Source organism: Indicator indicator, chromosome 22 (assembly GCF_027791375.1).
Source record: "Indicator indicator isolate 239-I01 chromosome 22, UM_Iind_1.1, whole genome shotgun sequence".
NCBI classification, from domain to species: domain Eukaryota; kingdom Metazoa; phylum Chordata; class Aves; order Piciformes; family Indicatoridae; genus Indicator; species Indicator indicator.
Genome location: NC_072031.1, coordinates 7,458,151 through 7,475,953, shown reverse-complemented (window position 1 = coordinate 7,475,953; position 17,803 = coordinate 7,458,151). Strand labels below are relative to the sequence as shown.

The 17,803-nt window shown below is 39.8% G+C and overlaps 1 protein-coding gene across 1 annotated transcript in view; it reads left to right on the top strand.

Moving 5' to 3' along the window:
- UNKL (unk like zinc finger) overlaps positions 1-15,831 on the top strand; it is a 37,229-nt gene extending 21,398 nt beyond the window's left edge. Inside the window, exons 9-15 of the mRNA XM_054391301.1 lie at positions 2,547-2,609; positions 6,013-6,178; positions 10,123-10,215; positions 12,251-12,475; positions 13,085-13,287; positions 14,067-14,321; positions 15,676-15,831. Coding sequence (XP_054247276.1) covers positions 2,547-2,609; positions 6,013-6,178; positions 10,123-10,215; positions 12,251-12,475; positions 13,085-13,287; positions 14,067-14,321; positions 15,676-15,831 — 1,161 coding nt within the window. The remainder of the gene's footprint in view (positions 1-2,546; positions 2,610-6,012; positions 6,179-10,122; positions 10,216-12,250; positions 12,476-13,084; positions 13,288-14,066; positions 14,322-15,675) is intronic.
- Positions 15,832-17,803: the final 1,972 nt, after the last annotated feature.

The window sequence follows — 17,803 nt, the reverse complement described above, 5'->3', positions numbered from 1 at the left end:
TTGGGGAGTGGGAAGAAAATGGGCAATTGTAGAGACAGCTGGAAGAAGGGAAGACTAATACTTTTCAGGGATGTGAAACAGCTCTGTTGGCCTGCACCAGGGAAAGCTCAGAATTTACCTGTTAAAGCTAAATGTTTTTTGTGCTTTTACACTACTGGCTACACATCTTGATTACCAGGAAGGAACTGTTTAAAAAAGGGGGCTTCACTGGCACATTTAAGTAAGCTGCAGCCAAACTGGTCAGCCTTCTTCATAGAATGATAGAATGGTTTGAGTTGGAAGAGACCTCTAAAGGTCGTCCACCCTGCAGTCAGTAGGGACATCCTCCCCTAGATCAGGTTGCACAGAGCCCTGTCAGGCCTCACCTTGAATATCTCCAGGGACGGGGCCTCAACCAGCTGTCTTGACACCTTGTTCCAGTGTTGCACCACCTCATGGTGCAGAACTTGTTCCTAACATCCAGCGTGAATCTAGTCGTCTCTATTTTGAAACCATTGCACCTTGTCCTCTCACTGCAGGCCTTTGCGAACAGTTTCTCTCCATCCCTCTTGTAGGCCCCCTTCAGGTACTGGAAGGCTGCTATTAGGTCTCCCTGGAGGCTTCTCCAGGCTGAACAACCCCAGCTCCCTCAGCCAGTCCTTGTAGCAGAGGTGCCTCAACCTCCTGATCATTTTGGTGGCCCTCCTCTGGACCCACTCCATCAGGTCCATGTCCTTCTTGCATTGAGGGCTCAAGAGCTGGATGCTGTACACCATGTGAGATCTCACCAGAGCAGAGCAGCAGAATCACCTCTCAATGTGCTGGCCACACTGCTTTTGATGCAGCCTAGGCTAGGCTGCCATTGGCCTCCTGGGCTACAAGCTCATACTGTCTGCTTATGTCCAGCTTCTCATCCATCAGCACCCCCAGGTCCTTTTCTGCAGGGCTGCTTTCTATCATGTCATCCCCCAGGGTGTATTGATAGTGAGGATCGCTCTGACCCAGATGCAAGTCCCTGCACTTGCTCTTGTTGAACCTCATGAGGTTCAGCTGGGCCCACCTCTACAGCTTGTCCAGATCCTTTTTGATGCCATCCTGTCCCTCTACCATATCGACAGCACCACTCAGCTTAGAGTCATCTGCAAACTTGCTGATGGTGCATTTGATCCTGCTCTCTATATCATTGATAAAAATATTAAACAGCACAGGTCCCAGTACAGACCCCTGGAGGACACCACTTGTCACTGCTCTCCATCTGGACTTCAAGCCATTGAGCACTACCCTCTGGATGTGACCCTCCAGCTAATTTCTTACCCAGTGAACTTGTAATTTGTCAGAGAAGTGTGCAGGAGTAAAAGATAGAAACAGAACAAAATGAAGGAAAGTGTTTTTTGTAAATGGCAACTTGTAGTTGAAGGCAAGATCATTCAAGTTCTTCAGGCAGAACTCTTTTCTCACATGTAGCTGTCTAGACAGACTACAGATGAGAGAGCTGTTCATCGTGGCAGGAAAGATTTCCATCTCCCCACACCCGGATCGTGTAATCATTGATTAAATATTATGGAAGCAAGGCATTTACAGTATCAAACAGGTGCTTTTTGGTCATGAGACAGCAATAGTTGAGAAATGATGTAATCATTGATGAAGATCTGTTTTGCTGGTTTGGTCACAATTAATGAATTATGTGCTGCTGCAAAAAATGTGTCTCAGCAGAAAAAATGTCACGTTCTTACCTTTTAGTGGCCACATTGAACCTGTCAGAGAGCAGTGACGGACTTTGTGATTGATAAAAAGACATCTAGAGCAGTGGGAGGCACATAAGATGTAGAGTTGTTGCTGCTTAGGAAGCTTTCACTAGAAGACAGATAGGAATCTCCCAAGGGAAACAAGGAACAGACACAAGACTGCTCCAAAAGAGCAGAAAGAACCATTTTTTCCTTTATGAAAAAGAGAGCACCTTGCAGAGTTTGCCACAATTCAAGAGGTCACTGACAATTACTGGCCTGAAAAGAAGACATCTTTTGTTCCTGGTCTGCAAGAACACAGTGGGCGAAGAGAAATGTCTTAGAATTCCCTTTATGTTATGTTACCCTATTATAAAATGATATTCAAAGACAATCTACCCCTATATTTGATTATTTTTGTTATTCGTAACATGATGACTTTAAGGGCAAATCTAAGCAGTTCCACTCAAAACTTTTGGCTACCTCAGGCTTCTCTTCCACCAGCCTGTTGGAGGAGTATTCCTGAGTTGGTGATCATTTGGGACATGTTATTTCTGACACAGCATAGTGCTAACATGGCTTCTGATTTTTGGACCAGAAATAACTTGTGTGCTTAGTTATGCATAGAAGTGGAACAATTATAACTCCTGTTCCTTTTCCATGTAGATTTATCCTGAACATTAAAAGTTAATTCTCCGTATGGGACTGTAGTGAGGTAAATGAAGTGGTCCCTTGTTTTGAAGTGCACTGAAAATGTAACAGAGATGCAAACGACCCTTTGTAAGCTAATACATTTTATAGCAATGACTTGTTAATATATTGCAGAGATTTTTCTTCCTTTAGGCAAAGCATCGAAGCTTCCCCGCTGAGAATCAGCAGACAGTAAATGAACAAGACAACAAGCAGGTATTGCTAAAAGCTAAATGCTTTACAACATAGTCTAAGGAAAATTTGTGCCCAGTGACAGGGCAGGAGGCCATGGCCACAAACTGAAACACAGGAGGTCCCATATAAACTTACAGAAATACTTTTTTACTGTGCGATTGAGACTGAGCATTGGAACAGGTTGCCCAGAGAGGTTGTAGAGTCTCCTTCTTTGAAGTTATATGGAAGCCTTCTGGATGTGGCCCTAAAAATGGATGTGACTAAAACACTGAGTAACCTGATCTTACTTTGTAGCAGCCCTTGCTCTGATCAACAGGTTGGACTAGATGACCTCCTCAAGTTCTTTCCAATCTGAGTTTTCCTATTATCTGGTGACCCTAAGAATACTTAGCAAGTTGGTTTAATTATCTTCTTTTTTTCAAAAGTTTTTTCAAAAAAGTGTGAAATAATCTCAATTTAAATAGTTCAGAATGTATGAAATTCTGCTATGTGATTACAAAGCTGTCTTCTGTTTATTTTGTTTCTGTTGTATTTAGATATCCCCCAGCACAGAGTTTTGAAGTTACAGATAGGGTCAGTCTTGGTCCATCAGAATTAGGAAAGGAATCTTTGAGCTTCACAAGTGCATCTGTCTGTAGGTACCAAGTGGCACAAGAAACTTGCTGTAAATGGCTTAGAGAGGAAGAAGAGACTGAATAGTCTATTAGATGTAGGTGTTTATGCTGGGAAGAAAGAGAACCAACTGAAAAAATCCATAAGCTTTGTGTGGGTGTGTGAAATTTCTTCACTTCTCTCTCACCAATAGGCCTCAGCTGAAGATGGAGCAGGCCAAAAGGGGTTATGTTTTGATTTTTTTAGCAATACAAAAAGCCTGTATTGCCTGTCCTACTTGTGTTGACTTTGATCATGATTCCTGCCTATAGAGAAATGTGATACCAGGCTTAGAACTTAAGAAACCTATACCTTGTAGTTTTTTAATTTTACTTTTTTAATTATACAGCTGTTTTTCATGGTTTAATATGTATTGCCAGTTCAGAGGTAATTTATTTTTTCAGTCCAAACATTTTTGAAAACAGAAAGCAGCAAAGAAATGTTGCATTTAACATGTTGCATTGAGAGACTCTGTTGTGTATTCAGTGTAAACTGCAATATTGGAGCAAAGTTTGAAAAAGCATATCATAGAGACATAGAAATGTTGAGCTTGGAAGTGACCTCCTGAAGTTCAACCAAGTCTGAGCACAAGAATCCTGCAGCAGGGTCGGGACAGTCCCTGGTATCAGCACAGGCTGGGTTATGAAAGGACTGAGAGCAGTGCTGCAGAGAAGGACCTGGGCATCCTGGCAAGTGGGAAATTGGACATGAGCCAGCAATGTGCACTGCCAGTCCAGAAAGCCAAGCATCTGGAGCTGCATCAGGAGCAGCATGGCCAGCAGGTCGAGGAAAGTGATTCTCCCTCTCTACTGCACTCTCATGAGACCTCACCTGGACTAGTTTGTCCATGTCTGAGAAGACAACACAGGAAAGATGTGGACCTTTTCAAGTGGGTCCAGAGGAGGGATACAGAAGTGGTCTGTGGGCTGGAACACCTCTGTGATGAAGAAAGGCAGAGAGAGTTGGGGTTGTTTGACCTGGAGAAGAGAAGGCTCTGGGGAGGTGTTACAGTGGCCTTCCAGTACTTAAAAGTGGCTTATGAGAAAGATAGAAAAAGACTTTTTACCAGGACCCATAGTGACAGGACAAGGGGCAGCATTTTTAAACTGAAAGAGGGTAGACCTAGATTGGATATAATCACAAAATTCTTTGCTATGAAGGTGGTGAGGTGCTGGAACAGGTTGCCCAGAGAAGCTGTGGATGCTTCATCCCTGGAAGTGTTAAAGGTCAGTTTGGGTGGGGCTCTGAGCATCATTTCAAGCACTTCATCTAGTGGAAGATGTCACTGTCCACAACATGGGAATTGGACTAGATGACCTTTAAAGATCTCTTGCAACCCAAACCATTCTGTTGTTCTCTGGAGGTCTGTAGTGTATCTGTTTCCTTGTCAAAGTAAGATCAGCTAGAGCAGGTGGCTCAGTGTCTTATTTGGTGGTGTTTTGAGTATCTCTGAAAATGCAGACTGCACAGCCTCTGCACATGCTCCAGTGTTTGGCCACCATTGCAGCAATTTTTTGTGTGAATGAAACTGTCTCTATTTCAGTTTGTGTTCAGTTTTAAAGAAAAAATATGTTCATTCTTGTGGTCATTATTGATCTCAATCTTGCACTATACCTAGCTTTGAAATGAAGATTTTATGAGCTATTGGTAGAAATCAGAAGAGTAGATACTGCAAAATGACTGCTCATCACAAACAAGGCAATGAGAGGATATGTGGATTCATTCAGTCACAGCTAGATGTGTTTTTTTTATTCACTAAAAGATTTGAGGATTAAATAAAGAATAAGCAGGAAAAGGAGTTAATTTACTGGAAACTGTGCAACAAGTTCTTGTAGACTTTGTGAAGTCATTTTCCAGTTTATAATGTTATATGGTTACATATTGTTTGCATTTCTTACATTTTGTAATTTGTCTGATTTGTATGGAAAAGAAATGCTTAGTTTGAAAGAAGTAACGCAGCAAAGGCCACAGAATCACAGAATGGTAGGGGTGGGAAGGGGCCTCTGGAGAGCATCCAGTCCAACCCCCATGCTGGAGAAGGTTCACCTAGAGCAGGGTGCACAGGGTGGTATCCAGGTGGGTTTTGAATGACTCCAGAGATGGAGACTCCACCACCTCTCTGGGCAGTCTGTCCCAGTGCTCTGCTACCCTCAACATCAAGAGATTCCTCCTCATGATTAGATGGAGCTTCCTGTGCTCAGGTTTGTGCCTGTTACTTCTTGTCCTGTCACAGCACCACTGGAAAAAGGCTGTCCCCATCCAGGTCCTTGTATAACGTGATGACACATGTGTGCAGTGCAGTCACATTTCTCAACTATCTGAACCAATCATCAGTTTATGCACTAATTACATTTAGATAAAATAAGAAAATTGGCTGATCCAAAAAGCATACAGAGTTTCTGTATGAATGCTTAATGAAATGTTGCAGTTCCTCAGGAGGTATTTTCCTTTCAGAAAGGAGCATCAGACTTCAGCTAACTAATTACGTTTGTAGAACTTATTTGCAAGTATTTCAGCAGCCTTCTTCTAAAAGCAGAATTCTCTCATATGGTAGCCATTTCACACTGGAGAAATGCATTTGCTGATAAATGATGGGGGAAATGATCCTAATCTATTCATTCAGAGGGTTCTTCATTTCTTTATGTTTGAATGAAAATAACTACTTTAAAAAATACCTTCTATTTAGTGTTTATGTTTGTACATATATATGTGTGTGTCTGTGCATGTGTGTACATAGGTTGTTTTTTTCATTTATTTTATTTTTTTTTAACAGAACCACCTCAGTGTTTTTTCAGCAGTTAACCCACTTGCTTCAAGTATAACTTCCAGTCTGGCCTCCAGTCTTGGATCAGATAGTTCATCTCCTACAGCTGTCTCTGCCATCAGTGCCAAAGCTCTCCATTTCTACTCTGGCAGTAACACAGTTGAATCAGTAATAGGTAAATCTTAACATTTAATCTCCATTTGTACACGTTCTGTTGCATTATTCAAGTTCTTGTTTCATCATAAATTAAAAGAGCATATTGGTAAAGACGGTAATGTTGTACAGATTTGCTTTATCATATGGAATTAAAAGCAATATCTGAAATTTACATTAAATGTTTTCATCCCAGATATTTTTTCTTTTCCCCAAAGTCTCCAATGTGAATGTAGGAATGAGTGAATGGGACATTTAAGCTGGAATTTTGGCATTGGTAGTCACCAGTAATTTTAAAAAAATGTGTAAAACTTTCATAATGCACCTCACTGTGTTGACAGAAGAAGTATTGTCTCCTCAACTTGTGTTCCTGGGTTGATGAGATTGGACTTTTTTTTTTTTTTTCAACGTTAACATAGCAGGTGGAATTACAGATCTTGCCATGTTTGCAGGAAAACGAGAGACATTTCCTTGGGTGACTGCATATTCTCCAGTCTGGTTGGTGGTATGTTCAAGGTGCTAGAGGAATAATTGCTTCCCCCAAGCTGCAGGCTGCACTTCTGCTAGTGCAGGCCAGTGAGCTGTTAGCTTAGACTGCCACAGAGCATGCTGAAGATCCATCAGCATTCCGAGATCCCTTTTAGCAGTGCTGCTTTATGGTCATTTGGCCCACTGCCTGTACTGATGCAAGGGATTATTCTGTCCCAGGTGCAGCATTATTGTATTAACCTTTGTTGAACTCCATGAGGTTTCTGTCAGTCCAGTTCTTCAGCCTTTTGAAATCCCTCTTAATGGGCAGTCCTGCCGTGATATAATCCGTGGCATGTATCAGCTGCTCTCCTTAATTTAGTGTTATCCACAAAGTTGTTGAAATCTGTGGCACTTCTACACGAAATGGGATTTAGCCAGGATGGCTGTGTCAGGGAGTGTAGAAAGATGCTGTATTTTGCATTCTGTGTCCTGAGTCACATGGTGAGGGAGCTGCTGTGATTAGCTGGTGTACTTGAAGCTTTCTGTGTTTGAATCGATGTGTAGCAGTGAGCAGGAGACTGCAGACAGTGAGTCAGCACTTTGGCATGGTAAGTTAGGCATTCAGTCTTTACACTTTTTTTTTTCCATAGAAGTCTATGCAGAATATTAAATGGTAGATCTTTTTCTGCAGTCTCACAAGTGTATGGCTTGCTTTCCTTAAAGGTTTGTTTGATGATCTTTGTGTTAGAAAATAAATTTTGCATTATTTTTAAATTTCAGAATTAGAATGAACAGAATTGCAGTTTCTGTGCAAGTAATATAATTTCATCAGCTTACTGTTACTATTTTAAGATCTACTATGGAATGAAATCACAGTTCTATAAAGATAAATATTGCTTCTGGGATAAGTAGAGGCTAGTTTGCTGTACAAGTTACTCATATAACAACAAAAATCATGGTCTAATTTCTGTGGTGCTTATTCAGTGTAATTTTTAAATCATCAGATGCTGAATGAGTGTTGCAAAGTAATTTAAGCAGTGATATACTATGTTTCCTATGTCCCAGTGTGATTATAGTAGGGAGCATAAGAGACTCTTGATTCCACTGAGTCAGAATATGCCTCTGCTGTCTATGGATGCTTTTCTCAAACAGTTGTTAGTGTGCTTTGTATGTTAACAGAATATGAATCATAAAATGCATGTCTTCTGTAGTGACTTTCTGGTAACTGCATAGATTTTGGGGGTTTCCCTTAAAAGAACTTCAGATATGTATATAAAAATTCTTTTACCAGAGTTCTACTTCATGTACATACAGGATGACATTGAAAATAGTGCAGCATATCATCTGAATAGAGCACAAAATAAAGATGTTTGTGTGGAACAGAAAATAAATACATAGTCTTCTTGTAGGTGGTGAATTGAAGAATCATTAAAAAAGGGGATAGAAAAAGAGCTGCAGCAAGGGAAGGAGCTAGGTGATTATGGAAAAAGGGGATGAATAGTTTAGGAAGGACTGAAGAAGCTTTGTCATACTGGGGTCTTTAGCTGTTTCTGTGGCTCGTTATCCTCGTATCCCAGGGAGCTCGAAGCTCTCTGTCTACTCCCTGGATAATAGTCCCCTAGAGCTGGGGAAGAGAGTGATGCAAGGGAGTTGGCAATAAGCACACAGATCAGATGGAACTAGTATTTGGCATTGAGGCTTGGACAATATGTGGAAAACTGAGGAATGGTGGAATGAAAGATGGTGTATTGTTGCGATCTGCTGTCAGACTCAAGGGAGATTGGTCAAGAGGTCTGTTTTTGTTCTGGTTAAAAAAAAAAAAAAAGAGGTGTACTCTGAGAACATGAAAGCAGCAGGCTGGTTGAAATCCTCCTGGGAATTTGAAAAATGAAACCCAACCAAACCCAAAAAGAATAAATGGAAATATTTTTAAAAATAATAGAGACTTTAAATAAGTGAAGTGTGAGAGGAGGCAGATTCAGAGAGGAATAAGTAGGGAATGGGCAGCAGTGAAGGGAAACAACTCAAGTGGTAGTAAGGAGAAGGTGAGACCTTAACAATTGAGGACATCAAGCCTGATTGTCCACCCTGTTGTCTGTGTAAGGTGCTGAGTGGTCCCACCCCAGGAGTGTTGTGGTTGCTTCCATTGTTTTCTAATGCATACTCAAGCATGGGGATTTTGTCTGTCTGGGAGATTCTTCAAGGAAAAATGGTATTGCTCCACTTGCTTGCCATATATGTTGTGATCTTAACTGCTGTATTCTCTCCCCACACTCCACTGACTTTCCACTGGGTGAGGTGGAACCTGAGACAAGCAGAGGGAATCAAAAGTTAAGCTTCAAAAATGTAGATAATGAACAGTAAGGGATCATGTCAGTCCTTTTTGTGGTGGGAGAGATCAAGTGTGGCAGCATGAGTTAAGGCCTGGCATGAGTGTGACATGACAGGTGAGTGATGTAGTAAGGATACAGGCTTAGATTTGATCTACTATTTGAGCAGTGTGATTTGTTTCAGCTTCATTGTGTTTTTTTCCTGCCTGTCATACTTGCATGGCAACGTGTTGAGCCAGGCAATGCAAATGACTTCAAATATTAATATTATCTGATGATGTGGGGAATTGAAGAGCTTGAAAAAAAAGCCTGTCTCCCTGTTTAAAGATGATGATGTTGCTAATAATGGGAGTTTAAAGCCTCTTTTTTTTTTTTTTTTGTGATTGAGAGAATTTTTCAATCATTTTTGAAAGAAAATGGAACAGCTTCACTTGATGAAAGTGGGAGGGAACTCTTCCAGAATATCCTGCAACATAGTGTTGAGAGATTTGCTCTCATAGGTGTGTGGCATTTTGGCACAAAGAATGTTGGGACAGGTTCACAGATATAAAGATTTATTAGTAGGTTGCATAGCTGATGGCACATAGTGGCCTTCAAGTGAAAGGCAGTATAATTGTTGAGTCCATCTGAAATACTGATTTTTTTTTTTAGTTTTACCTTATTTATTTCAAAATATTGCATACTTTCATTTGAATATTCAGACATTTCTTATATCTCCATGCTCTGATATGAAACTCAGCTACCCCAAGGGATGACTGTTGTAAGGGGCATTTACAGTGCCTTTCCTCAGATAAAATACCTGGCTTTATTCTACAATAATAACAATATATTTACGTAGGTATCCACATTCAATTTTCCCTCTTTTTCAGTTGACAGACCTCTAAGCACAACAGGTGACACAGATTTATTGAAAATCCAGATAGACAGCCACCTCTCCATTATCCACTTTTCATCTCACCAGCTTAAAGAGCTGAAATATCTTATAAATGAAGAAAATACAGGGAAATATCCTTCACAGTGTATCTGTGGCATGACCTAGTTGTGAAAGACTTCTGTGATGGAAGCACTAACAAATATGGTCAAGTAAAATTTCCTCATTTGAGCCATCATGATAGTTAAGGTATAATTCAAGGATAATTAATTGATACAATATTTTGTTTAACAGGTTCTGCTTTAGATTTGCATTTTAATGATGTGAACGTCGCATCCATAGATAGAGAATTAGAAGACCAAGAAGGCAGTGACCTTGGATTAGCAAGTAAGAGGTCCAATTTGTAAAATTGTCCTCATTTAAAATTTCTCTATTTCTGATATCTCTAAACTTTGATTTGTCAAAATAGTTCCAGACAGCAAAGACTTTGAAGTCCTCAGTTCTGTTCCATCTGTTTAATTTTGCGATGTAAAGGGATTGCACTGCTATGATCCTGTCTGTATTTTGCAAGAGATCAATCTGTTAAATACTTGATTGTGGTTTCTGTTAAGTATGGCCCATGGGTGTAATAGATGTCATTTACAGTCAAGGCCCTGCCCACCCTGAAACTCAAGACATGGAGGCAGATTGTCTTTGACCAACCTTTGTTGCTTCCTTGCTCCTCTTGTGGGTGCAGTGTAGGTTTATTTCTGGTAGATGATACGCATCTGTGGTCTGTCCTGTGTCTTCCCCGTGGCACGAGGCTAACTGTGGTAACGTGTGCTGAGTATTTCAAGACAGATTTTTCTGAAGATACTGTGTCAAGGAAGCTTAGAATGAACATCCCTGTCTTTTTGTGTTGAAATACTTCCAAAAGGAATGGTGTTTTCTGTGATGACATGAATTCATCGCTTCTAGTTTTGTGGTTTCAGTTAGAATCACCACCCTTGCTTTAAGTATAATCACTTGGTTGCCCTTTTTTGTTTTAATTAATTAAATTTTTTAATTAAAAAAATTAATTAAAAAAGAAAAAGAGAAAAGAAAAGATAATGCCATTGTGCTGGTTTGAGGCCAGCCAGAACATCTCTTGCCCCGAAAGGGACAAAAGAATGACACACGCAAACGGATTGGAGAGTGATGGAAAAAGTTAAAATGGAAAAACGAATTGGTGAAGCTACAGAAAACTACAAACTACAAAGCATAGTGGAAAAGAACATCCTAAAGCATACAGAATCCCCTCACAGGATTCCCAAAAGCTTCCCAGTCCTCCCTTCCTCCCACCTGAGGGTCTACCCAACCCCTCAGGGCTCTTCCTTCCCCCCCCCTCCTACTGCTAGGCAAGTCTCAGGCTGGCCAGGTCTGAGACTGCCCCCCCCTCCATTCTCCTCCTGGCATTAGGCCTAGACAGGCCTAAGAGGCCTTGAGGATACTCCCCCGGCATTACCCGATAAGAGAGGACATCTCCCATGGGAGCAGAGGGAAGAAAGAGGAAGAGAATGACTCTGCAGATGGCCTTATAGGGCATAGGATTTATGGGTAGAAATACGCCATTTCCTGTGTCCACCCCTCTGGGTGGGCACCCGGGACACCAGAGGTGTATCTCATGTAGCAGTGGCAGGGGGCATCCAGCCTAAACTGCCACAGCCATTTTAGTTGCTTTTCAACCGTATCGATGAGTATGATCTTCACAGTAAATATCAAACTGTTACCTGACCAGGATAATGCACTGCACCTGCACATGTTTATGTCAACAGTTGCATGATCTTTCATGCCTATCTTTTATCATAATTACCATTATTTGGGGAAATTCTGAACAATGCATTCATTTGACTAAATTATTGTTCGTTTTGATTGTTTCAAACTCAGTTTTCATAGAGACTAAATATTTTTGACATTTAAAATCTACTGAACAAAAGTTGTAAATATTTGAGTTCTGTCTCTGATTTTCAAGGTACGTAGTCTCACTTGCTTAACTCTGGTTTATATATATTTAAATAAGCAACAAATACTTCTTAATCTTTTCAAGTTTCAGTCAGTTTCTCCACTCCTGTTAGTTGCTGGCTGTAAAACTGAGGAAGCTGAATACCAATCTGAAAAATGTTTTCTCTTTCTTTGTAGCTGCAGATGAGGCCACTGCTGTGTAAAGCTACAGATTCTGTTTTCAGGCTCTTGGAAATCTCCTTTCATGTGTTCAATTAAAAAAACTATTTTTTGTAATAGGAGATAAATAAAGTTTTCTTTTTTAATGGAAGGTATTTGACTATATCATTAAATGTCCATTAGATACATTTTTCTGGAAAAATACAGAGAGCTGTGTACTGCTTTGGAACAAATATTTTTTTTTTCCTTTCTTTTCTTTTCTTTCCCCCTAATGCATACATAGGTCAAAGATTACTGGGAAGTTCAGCACCTGTCAATATTCCAGGTTCTCTTGTTCGTTCCTCGTCTTTACATTCATCATCATCCCTCTCAACCTCTCCGCTCAGTTCTCTTTCGCAGTCACTGTCTCAGTCTTTTGCTTCATCTGCTACAGTTCCTCACCACCAGCAGCCTTTGAAGACAGAGCATAGTATGTTAGGCACCTCAGCCTCTTCTCACAACTCCTTAGGTAAGTTGAGGGTTGCACTCTGTGTACTTTAAGAGGGAATTCAGTGGCAGGCAAGAAATGTTCTATTCCAGGCTTTGCTTGTTTTGTCTTTTTTTTTTTTTCCTTAGCTATTGTAATTGATAACACTATTGATAATGGAGTTACATTTGGTATGTGGTAGAAAGAGGAGTGAACTTCGGTTCCTATTGGAGGGAACAAAAGATTTCTTGGAAGAGGAATTACTTACAGAGGTGTTTGAAAAGGGTAAAATATAGCAATTGGTATAGAGGCTGCAGGAATGCGTTTTAGCCTCAGCATTTTGCTAAAGGAAAATATGTAGCAGAGAAAGAGGAGGAATCAAAATGATGTATGAGCTGGTAGGAACAAGACATTCATATATAAAAAACTTGTATTTTGTTAAAGGCAAGAGAAAAATGCTAAATCTGCTGAATTGGTCTAAATACTGCAAACACTTCTCAGACTGTCACATTTCTGAAGGTAGTGGAATAATGTTAGGAGTCTTGCAGACAAAAGTCTTGAGTTTTGTGTGTAGCCCATCTCTTTTGTTATGCATATGGAACATTTTACAGCAATATATGCAGAATTTTTTTTTCTGCCTTTGTTTTGTAGGTTTAAATGGTGTGACAGGGAGCATTTGGGACTTTGTAACTGGCAGTTTCTCTCCTAGTCCATCCCCAATACTAAGCAGTGGCACTACCCCGTCAGTAAGTTCAAGCACCAATGGGAATGAACTAACTCGAGTTAGACAGGAACTTGATGATGCTAAGAGAAAACTAAAACAATGGGAAGAATCTTGGCAACAAGTAAAACAGGTACATTAATTTATGGTGGTATTATATATATAAAATATATACAAGGAGCTTCAACTGTTTTTCCTTTTGAAACATCTTCTCACTCTTGGACACAGAGTTTTATTACAGGCTGTCAGAGGAGTGGTTTTTTTCCATCCTCGGAATGAGCTAGTGGCACAAAGAAGACTGAGCTTTTTGAAAGGCAAATAATTTTCTGAAAGTTGGTCTGTCTCTGGGCAGGGACACTTTCATCTATTCAGGACAGGGCTGAAGAGCAACCTATCCTGATGTTTAACTAATTAAAGACATATGTTCCCTCCCATACCTCTTTCAAGATGATAAGCACACAAAAAAGCAGAGGCTTGCCAGCAGCTGCACCTTTCTGGTGAACCTGGACAGTATCTGGCCAGCTCACTAGTCAAACTGAGGTTGTTGGTAACTGCCAGTCTAGTGCATTTTCAGTAGTCCTTTCCCTCCCCTCACGTTGTTCTAAATTTTGATAGTTTTTGATGTCTCTTGACACTAAATTGTGAATTTAACATTTAAAATGTGTTCTATGTATAGAGTTCTAAAAAGGCTTCTGGCTTCTGGCACAGAGAAGCAGCAGTGACTTACCTAAAAATTACAATAAACCAAGAGGAGTTGTTAATTAGAAGGTAGGATTAGTAGTTGGGGAAGCGTTAAATTGTGCAGTAACTGTATAGTTATGTCTAAAATTACAGATTACCTGCATCTTTGAGAGCTTTTGTTGTTAATTAAAAGAAAAAGGTTTTTATCTTCTGGAAATCTCTTTCTCACAGGCATGTGATGCATGGCAGAAAGAGGCTCAAGAAGCAAAAGAACGTGCGACCATCGCAGATGCAGACAAACAACTCGCCCTTCAGAAGAAGGAGGAAGTGGAGAATCAATTAAGAAAGCTGAAGGCACAATTAGCTTCTTGCCTATCTACTACATTACCTTATATGAAAAATTGTGGAGATATAGAGAAGACATCCTTGCCAAAGCTGCTTTCTTTACAAAATCGGCTGCACCTGGATTTAGAAACAATAGATGAGGTGAGTTTCTTCATCTCCATGACTGGCTTTGGTTAACTGAAATTGACAGCTCAATAATCTTCAGTGACATATTTATGCCAGGCTTCATTTCAAAGAGCAACACTGCTCTCAGTGTGAAGTCTTTCTTTTCTGGAATACAGGACGGTTCAGATTTCTCAGCCCCATGGATTCTTCTAAGGTTTTGATCAGCTTTCAGAACAAATTACAAGTAAGTCCTGAGAATTCTTGGGGTGATTTAAAAAAAAAAAAAAAGAAAAAGACTTTACCCCCCAACGTTTTGGGTGCTATCTAGATGAAGAAAAATAGTTGTCCTAAATAAATGAAAACTTGCTTTTTCAATTGTACATAGTGAGGCTCCCTGCTAGGAGTTTTATGTAGTCAGAGAGGCCAGTACAGACTTGGACCATAGAATCACTGACATTAGAAGGGACCGCTGGAGATAGTCCAATGCCCTGCTCAGAGCAGTGTGAACTCGAGCAGGTTGCTTAGTGCCTTACCCAAGTAGTGTTGAGTATCTCCTGGGCTGGAGAGTCTGCCTCCTCTGTGGGCAACCTTTCACAGCATTTGACCATCCTCAGGATAAGAAAAGTTTTTTCTTATGTCTGTGTGGAATTTTCTGTATCTTAATTTGTGCTCATTGTCCCTTTTTTTCTCTGGATACCACTAAGAAGAGTCTGTCTCTGTTTTACTCCCTCCCATCAGGTATTTGTATACACCAGTAAGATGCCATCTCTTCTCAAGGCTGAGCAATCCTTTCAGCTATTTCAGCCTCTCCTTATGTATCATATGCTGCATTCCTAAGTTGTGTATTTCTGTATTTCACCTTCTCTCAAATCCAGACTTGGTTTCTGCCCAAACTGTACAACACTTCCCTCTCACACTGAGGGTATTCTCAAAGCTGAGAATTTCAGTGCCACTCCTCTGAGCACATCAAGAATGGACCATGCACTGCTGCAGGCACTATACTTCAAACCTTGCTGGGCACAACTTGGTTTCACATTGCTTTTTTTCCCCCTGCAGTCTCAGAGGGCAGTGAACACAACATAGGACAGCAGTTCTTGCTATTTTGTTTGGACTGTGACAGGACTGTCCAGACAAAAAGAGAGAAAGGATTTCTTTTTACTGCTAGGACAGTCCTAGATGTTTTCCTTTCTAAAAACACCTAGAGACCCCTCCAGCTGCTACTTTAAATGTTGCTCATGCTCTGATTTTATAACCCTCAACCGAGCCATCTGCCATGCAAGAACATTGTTTTTAAGCCAGATGTTTACTGGGGACAGCTAAGCCTAAAGTTGCCAGAATGCAGCTGTATAATTTGGAGTAATTTCAACTGAGTGCAGTAATCTCTTCACAGGTGATTTTTCAGCTTCAGTCAAAGAAGTGTGTCCCGTGTCAAGAAGATGATCGTGGTATTACCCTGAATCCATGCCAACATTATGTACTTTGTGATCACTGTGCAGCTGCACAAGAAGAATGTCCCTGCTGTCAGAAAAACAATAATCTCTGGTAGCAGACAGGCATTGTACTCATGCCCTGTTCATGAATGAAAGCATTTTATGTTGCTGTATTTTATGTAAGAATGATGTCCCTCGTAATTAACCCATTGAATAGTGCTAGACTGATTCCCATTTTGATGTGAGAAATTCAGTTGTCTTAAGATAGAGAAAAAGGCTTGCTCACCTTTACATATCAGCTTCAGTCTTGAGGTGGTTTATGTTCCCTCCCAATCTCATAGCAGCCTTTTCTGACTTCCACTTATACTACACAAGCTACTTAGGTTCATTTGCACTGTAATCACTTTGTATGAATCTTACCACAATGCCTGAGTGAAATGTTTATATCCATTATTTTCATCAACAGAAGATGGATGCACAGATACAGTAACTACACACAACAGCACAAATGGTCCCTTGGCCATGTCTGTTGTGTGTGAAATGCCAGAGCCAGGGTTTTGGGATTGGTCTAACACTATGTTTACTTGGATGTTTGAAAAACTCTCACTAATATATAAGCACTTTTTAATTATCGTGTTCTGTTGGAAGCTATGTTGTAAATTGCTTCAAGCTGCTTTCTAGGTCTGATTGTTTATTTTTTAATATGCAATAATAGGGTGTGTTATATGTGTACTGTGAATGTAAAGTATTTCACATGGTTTTACTGTTAAATCACAATATGGTTAAATAGAAATGACAACTTAACGTAGTTTTTCTACAGTTTGTAAGTTAACTGCATCCTATAGTGGTTATACAGCAGAGACAAAAACAGTGAGGCACTTCTGCTTTCATATTCAAACACATGTTTTCAATTTTGTGAAACAGATCAGTTTTTAGTATACAACTGTGCATTTTCGTATTTCCCTCAGTTTGGGTGTTTATAGTCTTAAATTTTTGTACGTCTCCTAACCTGATCAGGAGCAGATACAATATGTGTAGTATTACCAAGTGCCTATGCCCAGTATCCAATAAAATGGCAGAAGACATTTAAAAAAAAAAAAAATATTTACAAATAGTTTCTATTGCTTAATTTTGTATCGAACAATTTGACAAGAACTAAAATATATCTTGTTTTTATAAATATTTAAAAATATTTTTTTTTCAGTAATGAAGTTAAGCATGCTTGAAAGTAACCACATTATTATTATTATTATTGTTGTTGTTGTTGTAGTTGTTGGTGCATTATTATTAATAATGCTTACAGTCAGACAGTGGCACTTTGACATGGTGATTCCTTTTTAAAAGGTAGTATAATGTCCTTACTTCATCCTGGTAGTTGGGAGCATACAATTCAGGAGAAGTTAATTAATTACTGCATGTTAACACTGTATTTTTACATTTCTTATGTGGAATAATTGCCTCCAGTTTTCCTTTTTCTGTTACTCAGGTGTGACACTGGTGCAGCTTGGATTGAACTGACCTGCTGCTGTGTTACACGATTTGTGTCTCCGTGTTACTGTATTCAGAACAAAAAGTGAGTTCACCCAGGCAGCAAAGAGTTAAACTATTTAAAGTTCAGTGCTAAAACAGAAGCCAAGGTGTATACTAAAATTATTATTGTTAAAATAGAGCTTTTAGAACTGTGTCAGCATTAAATAAAGGGTCCAAGCCAACAGTACTGAAATCAGTGTCTCCTTTGGGCTGTAGAATTCTTTGTGCAAAGGCTGGAATTAGCAGACAATCATGGCTTGTGTTCTGTGAGCACTGGATGTGCAGCACTGGACTCTGCATTTTCAAACACAATTTGCTGAAAATACTGCTGGTTTAAAGGTGTAGCCAGCTTTGGACTTTTAAAAACAAAGGAACTAGGATTGGCAGGTTTGGCTTTAGGTATTACTGTATGTTCTGCTTCTGTGCAGTCTGTGACAAAGACTGATTTTTGAGCTGTTGAAGAGCATTTTGGACTAAGGCAAACTGAGTTATGCCAGGGTTGGGTTTAAAAAAAAAAAAAAAAACAAACAAACCCAACAAAGAATAATATAGTTCAAA